This window comes from Podospora pseudopauciseta, chromosome 4 (genome assembly GCF_035222475.1).
Source record: "Podospora pseudopauciseta strain CBS 411.78 chromosome 4, whole genome shotgun sequence".
NCBI classification, from domain to species: Eukaryota; Fungi; Ascomycota; class Sordariomycetes; order Sordariales; family Podosporaceae; genus Podospora; species Podospora pseudopauciseta.
In genome coordinates this window covers 313,503-330,961 of record NC_085894.1, presented here as the reverse complement: position 1 = coordinate 330,961, position 17,459 = coordinate 313,503, and the positions used below count along the sequence as shown (strand labels likewise).

General features: G+C 54.6%; 5 protein-coding genes and 1 non-coding gene across 6 annotated transcripts; 2 read left to right on the top strand and 4 right to left on the bottom strand.

Moving 5' to 3' along the window:
* Positions 1-1,096: 1,096 nt before the first annotated feature.
* Positions 1,097-2,563, top strand: QC763_400977 (uncharacterized protein; the record flags this gene model as incomplete). Its single annotated transcript, XM_062911715.1, has 2 exons — positions 1,097-1,910; positions 1,989-2,563. The coding sequence occupies 2 exons, from the start codon at positions 1,097-1,099 to the stop codon at positions 2,120-2,122; spliced, it is 948 nt and encodes a 315-aa protein (XP_062765295.1). The 3' UTR covers positions 2,123-2,563.
* On the bottom strand, positions 2,306-2,435 carry QC763_0061290. Its single transcript has one exon. It is a non-coding gene; the product is annotated as a tRNA-Pro (tRNA).
* A 62-nt stretch (positions 2,564-2,625) lies between the features above and the next one.
* On the bottom strand, positions 2,626-2,987 carry QC763_400975 (uncharacterized protein; the record flags this gene model as incomplete). Its single annotated transcript, XM_062911714.1, has 3 exons — positions 2,626-2,715; positions 2,814-2,893; positions 2,954-2,987. The coding sequence occupies 3 exons, from the start codon at positions 2,985-2,987 to the stop codon at positions 2,626-2,628; spliced, it is 204 nt and encodes a 67-aa protein (XP_062765294.1).
* Positions 2,988-4,528: 1,541 nt separating this feature from the next.
* QC763_400970 (uncharacterized protein) lies at positions 4,529-6,154 on the bottom strand (the record flags this gene model as incomplete). Its single annotated transcript, XM_062911713.1, has 1 exon — positions 4,529-6,154. One exon carries the CDS (start codon positions 6,152-6,154, stop codon positions 4,529-4,531), a length of 1,626 nt encoding a protein of 541 aa, XP_062765293.1.
* A 4,269-nt stretch (positions 6,155-10,423) lies between these two features.
* On the bottom strand, positions 10,424-13,299 carry QC763_400960 (uncharacterized protein; the record flags this gene model as incomplete). Its single annotated transcript, XM_062911712.1, has 3 exons — positions 10,424-12,874; positions 12,952-12,976; positions 13,049-13,299. 3 exons carry the CDS (start codon positions 13,297-13,299, stop codon positions 10,424-10,426), a joined length of 2,727 nt encoding a protein of 908 aa, XP_062765292.1.
* A 727-nt stretch (positions 13,300-14,026) lies between these two features.
* QC763_400950 (uncharacterized protein) lies at positions 14,027-16,955 on the top strand. The gene is made up of 4 exons (XM_062911711.1): positions 14,027-15,484; positions 15,539-15,572; positions 15,632-15,780; positions 15,846-16,955. Exons 1-4 carry the CDS (start codon positions 15,415-15,417, stop codon positions 16,910-16,912), a joined length of 1,320 nt encoding a protein of 439 aa, XP_062765291.1. The 5' UTR covers positions 14,027-15,414; the 3' UTR covers positions 16,913-16,955.
* The last annotated feature ends 504 nt before the right edge of the window (positions 16,956-17,459 follow it).

The following is a 17,459-nucleotide window of genomic DNA, read 5'->3' as shown; positions in this document are numbered from 1 at the left end:
GTGAGTATGTGGTAGAGAACCGGATCAAGTGGGTGATCAAAAAGGTGAGTCTTTATGGTAACCTTGATCGTCACCAACGTTTCAGAACAGGACCTCACCAGACACAGGGGCAAGACATCAATACACAAGAAGGGGTACGCTGGCAAGGTTTTAGTAAAGCCTTCAACAACCGTCACCATCCGGGAGTTTCTAGAAGAGAGCTTGTGATATGTCACCGAGACAAAGATGACTTGCCCAGCAGCAAAACAGATGGTATGTTCGCCCCTATTTCGGTACCACTACAAATTTGGAAACTAACAGCACGGCAGTGGACGTCTTCCCCCTCTGCACGGTCAAATCTGATCTCTCAACGGTAGACAGAAGACACATTGAAACGCACACCAGATATGTCAAAAGGCCTGGAATCTTTGGAAGGCTCACAAAGGAAAAGCAGGAGTATTACGAGATCAAGTATGATGTCTGCTTTGTGGTAGGAGCTCTGGATGCCCGGTTTGAGATGTGGATTAATGACAAGCAGTACGCGGACAAGAACTCTTTTACGATAGAGTGGGAGGAGGAGGGACTCAAGTCGACGCCTGGGTGATGCTTCTGCTATAACACTAGAATAGCTTCATGATGAGCGGTCAACAACCTCGCATTCTTCCCACGTCGATCTGGTGAGCCTTGAGGACAATTGCCGACCTCACCTGCTCGTCACGCCTCACTACCTGAACCAGCCAAGCTCCCTGTGGGCTGCATCATCTCAGTGAGTGCGTGTTGCGGCTGCGGGGATGGCGCGCAGCGGCTGTGGAGGAGCCAATAGTGCCTTGAAGGCACAGCCCAATCAGGGACAGGCACTCCTTCGCCGGCCCATCGTGGCGAAGCCAAAGGTGTGGCCGCATCCTGCCAGAGTTCCGGAGCGTCCAGACAGTCATTACAAATCAAGCCTTCGGCTCATTATGCACCTCCAGGGCGGTAACATGCCCCCGACTACCGCCAAGGGAAGTATGATGCGTCTCAGCCGTCTCCACCGACGCCTGTGGAACACTGACCGAGATGGATCGCGAACCATGCCACCCCCCAACACACCGAGCCTTCTAGTCCTACCATAAAAGCAATGATACCCCAGAAAAGTCCTGTCGGCACAGACCCTTTGTCCCGGCATTATCTCTCCACAAAACGAACCATGTCAGCAGTGATAGAACCCATCACCACAGGCCTAAGCCTCTTCAACGAGTCTTTCACAGTCGCCCAAACCATCCAAGCTTTGAAAGGTGCCCCAGAAGAAATCCAACGCGCCGTCCGCTTGATCTCCAGCGTCCAAGCCGAAATCACCAACGCAAAAGCCCTCCGCGACAGAGTCTTCGACGTCAAAAGATCCGAAACCGCAAGCAATGATGACTTTGGAGAAATTCAAGAAGCCATCCGAAATCTGGACGATCTTATCACCTCCAGCGCCCGTTCCCTTCAAGCCAAACCAGAAGACCAATCCCCAAAACGTCGAGATGATAAAGACGCCAAACGTCCGAAGACCACAGTGAGGAAACGGTTTGGCTGGGTTGTAGGGGGGCAATCCCAACATGACGCCAACATGCAAGAACTCCAAGTCCACTACCAGCGTTTCGTGGCTGCCAAAACTTTGCTACAAAACCGGTCGAAGGAACCACCCCAGGGGAGGAGTCCGTCGTTGCCATTCGGGGACTTGGAGGTGATGAGCTCCGAGTCGCCCAGCGGCGGCATTGGGTACTACGACCCGAGCCCTACTGGCAGCAACAACCAGCTGCTTCTCTTTCCTACGAGTTCGACAGGGCATATACCAGTTTCACCGAGGAGGAGCATAGAGAGGATGCTCTCCGAGCAGGGCGAGTCCGACACAGAGCGGCTGAGCACCACGCAGAGTAGTGTTGATGGTGGGCAGGGGAGTCAACAAGGTGAGCAGCAGTTCTCTTTTCCCAACCGTCTAACTTCCCTCTTTTTTATACTAACAAAATACTGGGATCCATTTGCAGTCGCAACTCCACCTCCGACCCTCCCAGCCCCTGACCGCCCCGAAGTCTTGATATGGACTGTTTCAGAGGGCCCAACAGTGGAAGATACCTTCTTTGCACGCAAGCGCAAAAGGAGGAGAAAGGATAGTTATTAGCGCCAAGACATAATACAACATCAACAAGAGATAGATATCACCACAGCTCCTCCTATTTGCAACCCAACCCCCCTCCCACCACCACCACCACCAAATGGAATAACCACCAGCATCACCAAAAGAATAGCAACCACCATCATCATCACTAAAAAAGTGTGATGAAAATAACCAAGATCAAAAGAAGGGCTCAATCGGGATTCGAACCCGAGACCTCGCACAATCATCATCAGAAATTCTGATGGGGCTTCTCGACTTTTTTTAAAGTTCAAGATTAATTCCCGAAGCGCGAATCATACCACTAGACCATTGAGCCAGTTCAATTTCGATGAGACTTTGCAACAGGTGTTCATTATTTCATGGGGCCAGTGTGGCTGGGGGGGCAAAGACACGCCGCATGAGTCAGCCCCGCCGGGGGTTTTATTTACAGGATCCACTTTTCCCCCTTTTTTTTCCTCCGCGAACGCCAAGATATATTGGAGAGAGAAAATAGGCTGGCCGAATCATCATGATGTACTACTAGTCGGGATGGTGGGGGGGTTGTGGACTCTAGTCTCGACGACGGTGAAGGTTTCGCCTGATTCGATGTCTTGGATCTGGAGGGCGGGTCAGCAAAAGAGGCGGGGACGGGGTTGGGGGGGAATGGGAGGGGAAGAGAAATTTCGGGAGGGTAGAGAGGGGGCACATCACATACCTCGTATAACGTCGCGGCGGTCTTGCTCGTTGGCTCCATGACTGACCTTACGATGCCGAGGGCTTCGTCGCCTTCCGCACCTGTTTTGAGACGTCGTCAGAATTAGTATGCAATGTGCAAGAAATAGGGGAATAGCATGCCTTTGTATATGACTGCATCGCCGATTTCGTGCATGGTGTTGACCGCTTCGTACAACGTGTGCAAGTTGATAATATGGCTTGGAATTTGGGCAAATGAGGCGATGAAATTGATGGACGTTCTGAAGAGAGCACCGGTTGCGTTGCTGGTCATCAAATTGGGAGTTTGAGATGGTGGCCATCACGTCACGATGAGCTGTGTGCTGTGTGCGGGTGCACTTTGCAGGGATGGGACAGCATGGAGAATCTGCAAAGTAGAGTCCAAGCACGAATAATCTGGATGGCGGCCACGGATTGGGGAGAAGGAAATGGTAGGTAGCGAAGCATGAAGCTTGAAGTGTGATGGGAGCCTCAAGGAAGGAAAATGCACATGACTTTTGCAATGTCGCTCTCTACTTATGCGGGATCGAAAGATGATGTAGAGAACGGAATGGAATCATTACGGAATGGAATCATCATGTAAGTATGGAAAGCGGTGGTTGAGATTGGAAATATTTCAACGAACAAGATCACAAGAGAGATGGACAGAGGGACAGAGGGACAGAGGAACAGAAGGACAGAGGGATAGAAGGACAGGCACAGAGGGACGGGGTCAAACTTACTCAAGTCATTTCTCAACACCAAGAAAACTATCACCATTTCACATCAAACAAGTCACATTGCAAGAGGCACAAAATGTCAACACTAAAAACAACCACCCCCATAAAATACATTGAAACAACCCCCAAACACCCTCATATCGTCACAAAACTAATACACTGACCGTTTTTTGCTGTGCATACCTGCCCATTCGGCAACACCACTTGGCGCTGGGGCGTGGGGAAACCTAACAAAACCCACGTCACAGGTAGCAAATCCACAGGTGGGCAGAGGTTAGGCTGCAATCCCCCATGGCCGCGACGACTGTCGTCCTATCTTAACAACCAGCTGGGGTTGGCACCATCAGAATGTCGCTGATGGCTGTCGCTGTCGTCCGTCGTCCGTCGTCGTCCAATCCGCCAGAGTCGTCCATCTCGGTCCTCTCAGCACCCAAAGAGTCCCCAAAGCTGCAAACTCCAGAGTCCTTGCACCATGGCATGCTGCCGAATGAATCCACCCCAACAAAAAGTCCTCCGTCGTCCTCCTCCGACCCGACGATGTCCTGGGCACCAAAAGAAACCATGATAATCCGACCGATGCTCCCCAACCAGTGTTCGCCGTGCCCAAAGCTCCAAACCTCAGACGCCGTGCAGCGTAAACCCAGTTGTCGACCGAACCCAGATCCCCCTCATTCCAGGACACGTTGAAAGAAAAGAAAGCCGACCTGTACACCGTTAGCAAAAACCAAAAAGGCATACTGTACCGCGAAGCTCCTCCCGAGCTGAAATCCCAAAGTCCTCCCATCCCAATCCTCTGTACAAAATCCTCCATTCCAAAACCCAAGCTCCAGACCCAATCCTCCAGGCCGTACCCAGACTCCATCCCAAATCCCAAACCCAAAACCCATGCCAAATCCTCCAACCCAATCCATCAATCCAAATCCATCAACTCCAAACTCCAAAAAATTCAAATTCCAACAACTCCAAACGCCAACCCAAATCACAACCTCTCAATCATCAATCCCTCCTTCCTCGCAATCTGGACAACCTTGTTGAGAGTATTTTCCTTCTGACGCTGGAAACCAACATCAGAACTCTTCACGCTCCGAAACAAGGTCTTTATTACTTCCGATGCTTGCTCCGGGCTGAAGAGGGTGTCGTCGTCCTCCCCCCCACCAATGTACATCTCAATGTCGCCAAAGAGACGCCGACGCCAGGCGTCAACATCGACACACTCCTTGATCAGGCGATCGGCAAGAGTGCGCAACTCCAAACCGGCCCAGTGGGCCGTCCGAGCTGGTGGGAGAGGGGTGGGGGCCGGAGCCTTCATCACAGAGCCAGAAGACTCGGCGGCAGCAGCGACGACAGTTGCGGGGAGGGGCTTCTGTTCGAGATCAGAGGCGCCCGGGGGAAGAAGGGGCACCGTGTTGCCAAAGGCGCGACGGCGACGCATGGGTGCCACGGGGCAAGAACCAGGGAGTGGGATGGGAGCCTGCTGCTCCGGGACGGCATCGGAGATGGCGGGAGCGGCGGCAGGCGGGAGAGGGGCAGCGACCGGAGCGGGTACCACGGGGACAGGGACCACCGGTGCTGGTTGAGGCAATGGGGCGACCTTGGGTGTAACTTTGGGGACACTCGGCAGGGCGAGCGTCGGAAGCGTGAGCTTGGCCTGGGCCTCGCTCAGGGAAAGCTTCTTCACCAGCTTCCAGTGGGGACGAGAAGGGATCGGAGGCGGGGAGGGACCACGGGAAGCGGGAGCCGGTGGCGTCTTCTGCTTGGGAGCTTGTGCCTGCTGGGGGCGAGAGCTCGACGCCAGAGTGGGAGGAGCAATCACCAGGTTGAGAGGGCCAGCAGGCGTGTTCCGGGGAACCCGCGCAGGTGGTGACGGCTGCACAGGGGGAAGAGGCTGCTGGGGCGAGGTTTGCACCGGGGCGGGAGGGACCCTCACCAGATTGACTGGGGCAGCAAGACGTCTTGGTGGAACGACAAGCTCCGGCTGGGGGACTTGTTGAAAAACCAAGTTGACAGGGGCAACAACTCGTTTCCTCTTCAAAGGCTGGACAGCCGCTTGCTGGGGTCGAACCTCCATCTCAGGGGCAGGAGGAGCAATCACGGCAGCAAGGGGTGTCGGGACAGCCATGGCCGGGACAGGAATCGGGGCCAGAGGTGGAAGAGGCAGCTGGCCAACGGGCTTAGGTGGCAGCTGAAGAGCCGGGCGAACGATCTCGGTCTCCATGACTTCGCCTTTAGTCACTGCCGAAGCAACGACCGTTGGCTTGACCAACGAAGGCAAGCCAGGCAGTCTCGGCGCGGGCATCAGAGCTGCTGGCTGGAGGTCGAAAGCGGGACGACCGAACCGTTGAACAGCCCAAGACTCCCGCCGAATCGAAGCCATGGGCGTGTGAGCGCATTGGACAGTGAGCGCCCCGAGAGAGAAGCACAACACGTCCATCGTCGAAGGACCAGCAGCAGGCGTGAACGCGGGCTGGGCTGCCGGCATGCTCTCGAAAAGAACGAGCTGCTGGGATGGGACCGTGACGAACACGGGAGGAGGCTCGATCATGAGCATTGTTGGGGGCTCGGCGACATCAACCTGGCTGGTGACAGGTTGATAGCTGGGAGGCATCAAGCCCCGGAAAATCCCAAAAGGAACGGCGAATGGATTTGACCTGAACACGAAAGGCTCAGGTGTCGGCACTAGAACAAACAATGATCAGTCAAATGGCAAACAAACAAGACAAAAGAGGAAAGCCAAAAGATGAAGGAGGAAAGAGGGAGAGATGAAGGAGGAAAGAGGAGAGATGAAGGAGGAAAGAGGAGAGATGAAAGCGAAAAGGAAAAACAAAAAAGATAAAAGACAAAAGACTTACGTGTAGGTAGGGTCTCGACTGGCGGACCCCGTGCGACCGGCAGTGAGCGGCTGCGGCCGTCTTCGAGCTCGAACCTCTTGGCAACTAGCTCGGCCTCGCGGCCAGCAATGACGATGTTGTTCTGATGGTAGACATTCTGGCGGTGATAAATCTCACACCAGACGTAAACAACCGCAAGGAACCAGAAAGAACCGTTCAGAAGATGGACGACTGGAACAAGGTCAACAAATGACGATCACAGCCAGCTGAGACAGAAGAAACTTACGGAAACAGTGAACCTTCTGGGGCCAACAACCCTTCTGGGACCAAGTCTTGACGAGAGGGCGTCGGTCGCACACGAGGACCGGCAGGTCAGGCCGAGCCCCCCGCTCGTGGTGTCGCTCGCGGCAGATGGCGATGAGTTCCTTGCGCAGGCCTTCAAAGTGGCTGCGTTGCTTGTTTTCGGCGTCGAGCAAGTGCTGGCGACGAGCACGGAGTCCTGCAAGAGAGACGTCAGTAACAATGGGGAGACAACCACTTTTACCGAAGACCTCATATTGGAAGGCCAAGCATGGGCCAAGCTGCGACTGGGAGACATTAGTAGCAACAACGACGGAGGGGACAGAGGGGGGGGAGGGGAGAGTCGCATCACGGGGGGAGGATCCGGCGCGAGTGGCGAGAGAGACGATTCTATCGGCGGAAGACATTGCGGTCTTTGTCGAATCGAAAAGGGGCGTGAGGGTGGAAAAGCGTTTGTGTAGATGACAATGAAGTCGAGTAGACAGTATGCGCAAGACGTGAATAGATCTGAGATTGGAAGACTAGCTGCGAAGCTGAAAACATGTAATGCGCAATACGGAAGCCGTGAGAAGAGGAGGAAAAGGATGGGAAATTTGGGAGGAGAGCAGGCAATAAATACTTGTGTGAATGAGGCCCCCGCTTTTGACAGTCGCTATGGCGATGGTCCAGATTTTGTTTGTAAATGTTGCTCTATCTTAGCAGCGACGTCAGCGATTGCGGGTCATTCAGAATGTCAACAAGGCATCCTCGTTTCTCCCCCAAACACCAACTTTCCGGCAATGGGTGGCATTCTTTGACCAGGCCAAAGGTAGTGAAGAATGATGGTGATGATGAGATAGATGTTTTGTAGCCCAATTCAGTAATTTTAGAGTGTAATATATCTATGTTTTCTTCCTCCGCCCGACTTTATATCTGTTGCTGTTGATGTGGGTGGTCTTGAGCAACAGGATCAGCATCACAACAGTCCCTTGATCGAGTTTTGGGATGATGGGCCACTATAGAGACAGATTTTGCGACTTTCCTGCGTTTCCAGGACCTTGGGGAAGAGAGATAACCTCGAGTCACATCTTCTGCCCGCTGTCGTCGCCCTCTTCGCTGTCGCCTCCCACAGATGGCACTTTCATTCCCTTGATGCGACTGACATCTTTGACTGGAAGCAAAGGTCGATTTAATGGTTTAAGAAGCATCTATTTCCCTCATCACACAATCATCCCATTCGTCAAACAGTCACAGATCCCAGCCATAAGTCCATCATATCAAGCAGAGCACTTCCGCAGCCTGTTTGGCATCCAAAGTTTGCCCATGTCTCCTATGTATTTATTATGCTCCAAAATGCTATCTGTCGTATAAAATATACTCCCAACCTCGTTATCAAAAGTGCTCCCATCTTTTCCACGACAGCAAAAAGTTGACCTGCATGGTGCTTAATTGCGGCTCGACTGCCCTGTCGTCAAGAGTGGGGCTCGCTAAAACAGCCCTGTCGTTGGGGGCTCAACAGCAGATCCGGGGTAGCGCCATCTCTTGGCATGGTCCCCTAAAAGCCCCTGAAAAAAAGTAAACAATCACCCTGTAGCAAACTGTTCTGTGAAATGGCAACGGCGCAAGTGGTTTGTTTACAGTTTGCTGGACAGTCGCACGTGACAACCAGAAATGCAAGCAGACAACAGAACTTTTCACAGGTTTACATAATCAAAACAGTGTGTTTGCATCGGCTTGGGACCTCACGGCAGACTACTGAGGCGGGGTACAAGCAGTCGACGTCCGCTGCCATTGATGATGGCCTCTGTTCATGTCTATATTACTGTCCTTCATCATCGCTGTCTCTCATCCACTTCTTGTACGCCGGGTCTAACCATGCCTGTCGCCATGCGTGCCAGGTCCCAGTCACGTTTCCATCCTGGTGTTCTTCGACACAGTAAGCCCCAGAGGGCGGGTAAAAAATCGGCTTAATGTGCCGTCAAGACCACAAACACGACCCAACCCACCTGGTTCCCTTCCCCCGAATCGTGGATGGGTAAAGTTTCACACCCAATACACACCCATCCACATGACATTTCGACTGACGAGCAAACGATATGGAAATCATCCTGTTGACCGACCACCACGAAGCCCGAGATTTGGATGCGCAGCCGGGCAGTCTTGCTTACCTAATCCTGAACCAAACCACCTGTCCCATCACCGTCCTCTTCGCTACCAGTTGGACAACGTGGGCCATATGCAGCCATATACCACAACGCAGTCGACCACCCTCTGCCAAGCCCAAGTGTTCCCCCTCCAATATACCCCATAATCATTGGCAACATAGAACCGCTTACCTTTCCCTGTCCTTTTGCACATCTCAGATAGTCATGCCAGGCCATCAATTCTTCATTCAAGGTGCCTTTATTCCAAATAGCATGACTTGGTTCTCTTTCATCCATGACGACGCAGTGGATCAACCACAGGATATGCTTGCTTTATTTATCCCTAACCTCGAACCATCTGGAGCTTTCGTACCTAGCAAAATCTCCGGCAGTAGCCGCCATTTGGAATCAATAGGTACACTGAAATGGGTCGGCATACTTCTGGCTAGATATCAACCTTTCTCGCTACATATCTCTGATGTGCTAACCTAAAACTGTCCAGCTGCTCTTCGACTGTGATTATGACCCTACTCTATTCCTCACTATCAGCACTCTTCAACAGAAATGCTCACCCACACTGCTTACCCTCCCCTTAGGTATGCCGTGCCCTTCCAACCAGCATCACTAACACCCCACCCCCCAAAAACTCCGCCCTCTTATCTGTGATAACCTTCCGTAGTTCTCAAGCTGTCCATCGATCACTACAATACCTTAGCCACTCCCATCGTTACTATCCCCACAAAGAGCATCCACCATCACCTATTACCCCCCTCAACACAGGCACACACTCCCCCTTTAGTCCCATAACAACAGCACCCAATATCAACCAAACCGGCAGCACCCACTCCAACAGCTCCACACGAAACCAGCGGTCCTCCTGATCACGTACCAAGCCTTCCAAACACACTGTACCCCCCTTTCTCCATAGCCATCAACAGCCCCGTCACGCAGTGGGACCTCATCCTCCACGCAGCGGATTTCCTCCTTGAGGCGACCGACCTCATCCTCAAGGCCGCAAACCTTACCCTTTAAGAAGCGGACCCCCTCCTTGAGGTCGTGGATCTCGTCTTTGGCGTCGGGAATTGCTTGTTTCTTGAGAAGCACCAAGCCTCGGAGGATGATATGTAGCTGCTGGTCAGAGAGTAGCATCTCGGCTCGAGGGATGGGTGCGATGTCTGTCCGAGCGGGCGTTTGGGAACGTGGCGTTGGAGGGACGGTGGTAGTAGGCACCTAACCGAAGAATCGAGCAGTGTTTAGAGAGAGGTTGGGTTTGAAAAGGTCCAAAGGGGTGGGTAAATTTCAATGTGAAGAGGATTGACGTGGTGACGGCCTCCGCTCAAAGGGGACGTAAAAGGAAATCACGATGCAGCTAAAAGAGGAGACAGTGCCTCCTGCGAATGTGTGGACCTGCTCGGCAATGGACATCCTCAGCAGCTGGAAGGAACCTAGCCAGGAAAGCATGTTGAACAACCAGCTCATATTTTCAACTGTTGTATAATCCAACGTTGACAGGGATATCATCCAAACCCAAACCCAAACCCAAAATCATTAACCGCCTGCTAGATGGTCATCCAATACCAAAACCACCTCCTTAACTATACCAAACGCCTTCCCATATGTCCTTCAAGCCAAAAACTTGGTCTCCCCCTGCTGAAAAAGCCAATCCCTATTAGCATCCACCATGAATTCGGTAATATTGAACTCCCCCGCCACCGCCGCCCCCCCACCATGCCCTATCCCTCCTCCCCCCATCCCATCACCCCCCGAAACACCATGACCACTACCATGCGAATCACTCACCATCCCAGCCTGCGCAACCGGCAGCCTCGGCACATTAAAAAAGTCAAACACGTCCAAATACTCCAACTCGTTTGTGGCCGGCGGCGCCTGCCCAAACCTCCCCGGCCACCCACCACCACCACCACCACCCCCTCCCGGCCCGGTAGGTGCCCCCCCACCAGGACCACCAGCAGCACCACTCGACCCCGGCACACCATTCTTGCTCCGTGGAACATGCCTCGGCTGCCGACTGATCAAAAAGTCGAGGTCAAACGCCGTCCTCCGCATGTCGGCCAGAATCTTGACAATCTTCGGCGTCTCGCTCCCTCCCTGGCGAGCATTGTCGTGATGTTCCTCCAGCACACGGGTAAGAAGCCCACAGTACCGCGTCGCGACAGGCCAGTACCGCCCCATCTCCCCCAGCGTGTCGACAAATAACCGTATCTGCGAGGTATCCAGTTTGTGCTCCACCGTGCTCCCGTGAACAAGCAAGACGCGGGCGGCCACCCACAGCGTGAACGCGAATGGTGGCCCGAGCTTGTTCAGCAGGTTATTGCTGACGACAAACTCGCGGAGGGCAGCGATGTTCTCGGCCGCACTGTGACACCGCTGCGAGGCGCTGTAACTTGGGGTGAAGATCGGGGAGCGGGTGGTGGGATAGGCGGCGGAGGAGTGAAGGCGGATGACGGCGGTGTGGAAAGTTGCGTGCAACATCACCCAGCCACAATTGATGGCTTTGGCGGAGCTTGGTTGGAAGAGCTTGGCCATGTTGCCATAATCCCCCGGGAGATTGAACTTCCAGGCAGCCAGCATGTTGTCCAGCTCCTTGTAGCGCATCTGCCACTGCTCGACATCCGACAGCGCGCTGATGTCAACGGGCTTGCGGAGGAACTTGTGTATCCTGGAGAGTATGGAGAGGATCTCGATGTAATGGCTGAAGGCGCCCAGATTCTCCGGCTTGTCGACCTCGTACTCGGGCGAATTGCCACTTGTTAGGGTTGGTCGAGAGTCGTCCAGGCGCAGCCATCGGGTGTCGACTTTTTGGTTCTTGATCCACAAGTCATCTCGACATGGGAGGGTTCGGTCAACCTCTCGATCGTCGAGCGCAAAGTCAAAGGCGGTGGCTATCGTCGCGTATCGGTCGAGAAGGTACACCATCCAGAATAACCTCCGCCTGGACTCTTCTTCAATAAAATCGCGGGGTTCTGGGAGGATCATGGCCCGGAGCGTGTAGATGGACTGGTAGTTGGGTGCCACCGAGATGGAGTTGCTTTCCACTGCCAGACCTAGCTGGACGACGGCCCGGGTGATGATGGCCATGATGTTCCAACCGGGCGGGCCATTGCCGCTTCCGCACAAATCCAGAGCCAGGATGACCAACGCCTGCAGCGACTTGACAGAGAGGTTCTCCATGCCATACAAAATCACGCGGTTCTTGGACGCGGAATGGTATCGTTGGCGAGCTCCGTCAGTCAGCCGTTGATCTGTCGAGTATCGTACGGTGGTGGCCACAATGGCATGCAGCAGGATCTTGTCGGTCTCGTCCAAGATTGACGGCCCAAAGAGGGCATCCAACGTCGTCGTTCGGTGTAGGATAGGGCACCACGTGTTGATGTGCTTAAAGTACAAGTCCACCAGGCCATAGAGCAGGTCGTACGGCGGTAGCTCCTGTTCGGTGCCCATGTGGCTTCCTGGCGGCGCCTGGGCTGGTGGTGATTGTAGAGCGGCCACCGAGGTCGTCGGTGCGGTAGTGTAGTACTCCTGTGCTCCAGTGCCTGGACCGGAAGCTGGCAACTGGCCGCGGGGCGAGACGATGCTGTTGGATAGACTCTGAAACGGGTCCGCCATGGTGGATGTGGCTGACAGAGGGCCCTGTATCCCCAGGTCAACCGATGTCGTGGGTCTTTGGAGGAACAAGGCCGTCTCGGCCTGGGGGGTCCGGATGGTCTCGCTCCGCGCGAATATCGACGGCGGGCCGGCCTCACGGACCTCTCGTGGCGTGCCTCGATCGCTCAGCTGGCTGGTGTGACTTCCCCTGACGCTGGGAGCGTTGTGATGGCCAAAGGCACCGGTACCGCTGCCATTGCCGCTTCCCGGACTAGTGTTTGAGTTGGAGGTCAGAGCTTGCAGCAGCTTGTCGTGAGCCCTCAACATTCCTTCCAGCTTGTCCAGCCGCTGCTCCAATTCCCGTCCGTAGCCAGCGCGTAGACCCGGCTTCTTGCGCTCCTTGTATTCGCAGGTAGCTCCGTTTCGGCTACACCAGCCGCACGATGGCTGGGCGCGGTCACATTTCACCTGTCGCGGTCAGGTCAGCATCGGGGGCCGGGCAATGGCTGTCGGTCGGGTCGGAGGGGGGGTGGACGAGAACTCACTTTGCGCTGTTTGCACAACTCGCACCTAGCAAGGCAACACAACAAGGCCAATTAGCATTTCCCTTAGCGTCACACAGCGTGTTGTTGAGGTGCTCACGAAACAGATACCGGTCTCTTGCGCTTCCCCAGACGCACGCCCTCGCCCTGGTCGTCGAGGTCATGGTCGTCTTCCCCACTCTGCTGGCCTCCGTCATCGCTGTCTGCGGGGTCCTGGTGGTGATGTCCGCCGCCATGCGACGAGTAGGAGGGCGATGACTGGGTGTGGGAATTCTGGCCATTGTTGTTGTTGTTGTTGTTGTTGTTGTTGTTGTTGTATCTGGTGGAAGCTTGGACCGCCGGCTGCATCATGGCCAGAGCTTCTTCCCCAGGCTCCCGTCTTAAGCTCAAGCCTTTGTCAAGTCCCCAAGACAACCAGCCTGGAAGCGCCAGCCGTTGAGTGGTGACGCTTACTGCGCCTGCCGAGCGAGTGGATCGGGGCAACGACGCAGGTTGCCGAAGCACGACGACAAGCAGCACAACCCGAACGGGGGAACAGTTCGCAACAACGGGCGGGCGGGCACTCTTCGGGATTTCGGGTGTCAGAAACGGCAGCGGGCAGCGCCAACAACACGTGTGATTGAGACAAGAAACGACTCCAATGAACACTCGGGGTAATGATGAGCAGAACAGCGAGGGCGGTGGAGAGACCACATTCCTCTTTTTTACCCAGCATTAATTTACCTTATACCCAAACAGGGACACCTGGGCACTACCTACACGACTAGGTGCGGTACGGAACACCACGTTGCGGCGGTCATCTGGGGGAGTCTGGGCCCGGGGGAGCTGGGGAGCTGGGGAGGGGGATGGTGAGGGGGCCCTGCTGGGGGAGAGGACTGATGTTGGACCGTGCCCGGACCTTGCCTTTGCTTGGATTTCCGGGGTTGGTGGAGTGCGTGCCCTGTGTGGAGAATTGTGGGGGGTGGGGTAGCACAAGTGCACAGCACAAGCAGCCGGTGTCCCAGCGGGCTGTTTCTTGACACCTCTTCCAGGTTGTGCTGGACGAGATGGTGTTGCTGTGAGACTGCAACGCCTTTTAGGGCTGTCAAGCTGTCCAATCTCACATCTAATGTCATGTCATCCATTGCTCACCGCTTTCCGTCTTCTTGAGGATGGAGGTGGTCAGCTACGAGAAACACGCGAGGTGAACTCGGAAGGATTCGAGATATCCATTGATTGGGGGCAACTGACACATCAGATTTCAGTCGCAGGAGGAGTTAGTGTTTGCTCGAGAGAGAGAGAGAGAGACCCCCGACGACAATCAGGGAATCCTCCATGGCGTTCGCCCCACCACCATCATCATGACCAGTCCGAGAATCCCTTCGCACCCGGTCCCACGTGCTTATCAGCATGACCGGAATGCTACACACAAACCCAAATGGAATTACTTGCAGCCGGGCTGCAGAGTGTGCAGTGTGCAGTCGACGCAGCGAGAGAATGCGGTGAAGACGGGGCGATGCTACCCCAAGTCGTTGCGCCTGACAGACTCTCTCACATCGTTCATATCGAGAGCCCAACGGCAAGCTTGAACCGAACCGCTGCTCTGGGTCCAATGGTATCATCTGCCACAGTAGCACCTCGACTGACCGGCGGCCACCGCAGCATGCCGCAGCTATCCACAAGAGTACGACAGTAAGAAACCCGTGGCATCTTTGCCGCACACTGGCATAGACAGGATGGCCCTCGAACCCCTCCTCCGACATGTTGTCGACGGAAGACGCGGGATTCCATGTTGGTCGCGGCAGCCCTTGACCAAAAGGGTATAATCCTCCCCCCGTCCACATCACCACCACCACCACCGAGCTGTGACCCGTCACCCGGTGCCCATCACCCGTCCGGACCAACAACAAACTGTGACGCCTTCGGATAGCCCTAGCGCGAAATACCCCAATGGCCCTACACGGTGATCCACCAATCCGCCTCTGCTCCCTGGCAGCATCCCTCCATGTGCATGCCAAAGGTGGGGTTGACGTTGTCTTTTTGTCTTCGGATCAGAGCGAACGGCCAGGCCCACGTTCCCGGATGCTTATCTGAGAACAATAGAGCTACTTGACTATATGTCGCCATCGTCGGGGCATCACAACCCGACCAGTTTCACTATTTTCCCAAGTGCTATCTGTCTTTGGCCCCTTTGGTGAGGACGTAGTTTGCCCCTTGACATGCATTGTCCCCGCACAGGGACCTTTCCGGGGCTACGTAGTTGACAGAGCCAAGTAGAAGAGAAATAATAAGGAAGCCTTATCCTCCCAATTCCTCCCCTTTTTCACATTAACCATCCCCCACATGCCAAGCCATCGGACACTAGACGTTGACGCTAGGTAGGCATCTGGACCGCATATAACTTGGGACTGGTTCTCCCAGAGGCTTGCTTCCCGCCGTTACGATCCACCTCTGTCATTATCTGGGACCCGAAAAGACGTTGACACCATGGCGTCTGTAAAAGCGTTCCCCACCATCAAAAGTATCCGATCATTCGTGATCGGCGGTGTGGGCTCAGGTATGTGGAATCCCCAAACGGTTGAGACAAAACGGCTGGCTAACCAGAGTGCAGGTGGCGATTACCACAATGTCAAAGGTGGTCATTGGTGAGGTGCTTTCTTTCAAAAAGCCAGCACCTTGGCAGCATTTCCTAACTTCAGTCCAGGCTCATAGACAGTCCAATTTCTACTCCATGCTCAAGATGGGAGAAGTACCGGGCATCACGGACGAGCTGGGGTATCAATGTTCTCGGCTCGTTCTTTGTCGAGATTGAGGCCAGCGATGGAACAGTTGGCTTTGCAACTGGCTTTGGTGGTAATGTCAACACTGCCCGCTTTTCTCCCACCGGAAATGGTGACTGATATTGTTTGCAATTGCAGGCCCTCCAGCGTGTTGGCTCGTCCATCAGCACTTTGAGCGCTTCCTGATCGGAGAAGACCCTCGCAACACAAACCACCTGTTTGAGCAAATGTACCGAGCGTCCATGTTCTACGGCAGAAAAGGTCTCCCCGTTGCCGTGATATCCGTCATCGACCTCGCCCTCTGGGACCTGCTCGGCAAGATCCGCGGCGAGCCCGTCTACAAGCTCATCGGCGGCAACACCAAAGACCGCATCGACTTTTACTGCACCGGTCCAGACCCCCCAGCCGCCAAAAAAATGGGCTTCTGGGGCGCCAAAGTGCCTCTCCCCTACTGCCCCGAAGAGGGCCACGTCGGCCTTAAGAAGAACGTCGAGTTCCTCCGCAAGCACCGCGAGTCAGTCGGCCCGGACTTTCCCCTGATGGTCGACTGCTACATGTCGCTAAACGTACCCTACACGATCGAGATTGCCAAGGCGTGCGAGGACCTAAACATCAACTGGTGGGAGGAGTGCCTCAGCCCCGACGACACGGACGGCTTCGAGCAAATCAAGCGCGCCCACCCGACCATCAAGTTCACCACGGGCGAGCACGAGTACTCGCGGTACGGGTTCCGCAAGCTGATCGAGGGGAGGAACCTGGACATCATCCAGCCAGACGTCATGTGGCTCGGCGGCATGACGGAGCTGCTCAGGGTGGCCGCCATGGCGTCGGCCTATGATATTCCCGTGGTCCCCCACGCGAGCGGGCCGTACAGCTACCACTTTGTCATCAGCCAGCCCAACACCCCTTTTCAGGAGTACCTGGCCAACTCGCCCGACGGGAGGAGCGTGCTGCCCGTGTTTGGCGATTTGTTTGTGGACGAGCCGATCCCCACCGACGGTTTCTTGACGGCGGCTGATCTGGACAAGCCGGGGTTCGGGCTGACGCTGAACCCGGTTGCGAGGGCGAAGCTGATTCCGAGTACTTATCTGCTGGCTATTCCTACCAATTCGCTACCCCCACCGGTGATTGAGGAGAAGAAGGAGGTTAATGGTGTCAATGGACGCCACGTGGAGGGGGAGTTGGTTGGGAAGGCCAAGGCTTGACCACCTCACGCCAGAGAGCTACATGATTGGATAGGAGTTTATCTTGGGGGTACCAGACATTGGATATTTCTTTTTCTTTCTTTTTCTTTTTTTTTCCCTTTTTTTTTGTTTTTTTGTTGTCTGCGGTTTAGTCTACCATTTTGAATATCAGTTTTGTTTATCTCTTCCATCCCACTGGCAAGCATGACCCTTGGGTATCCTGTAAGCCCGTTGTACTGACGTCATATCAACCGTCGTGAAGGTGTTGATGTGTCCCTCAAATCATGAAACAATACAGCCCAACAAAAGGTCAACCAGGTATCCGGATACTCTGTGCCATGTGTCTCCAAAATTCATGCAATGTGATGAAGAGGGGGTTCTTTGTGTGTCCAAGTGGGATCATCACCTCGCTGTATTTAACCCCGAGCTGTGGGGTGGGGCAGAGGGGGGATGTGGATCCAGGATAAGAGGCACAGGGGCAGGGGTGATTGCCAGCTTTCATATGGGATCTGATTTTGTACCGCGAGCATTATTCCTGACATGAGGTAAGTGGTTGTTTGGGGGCTTT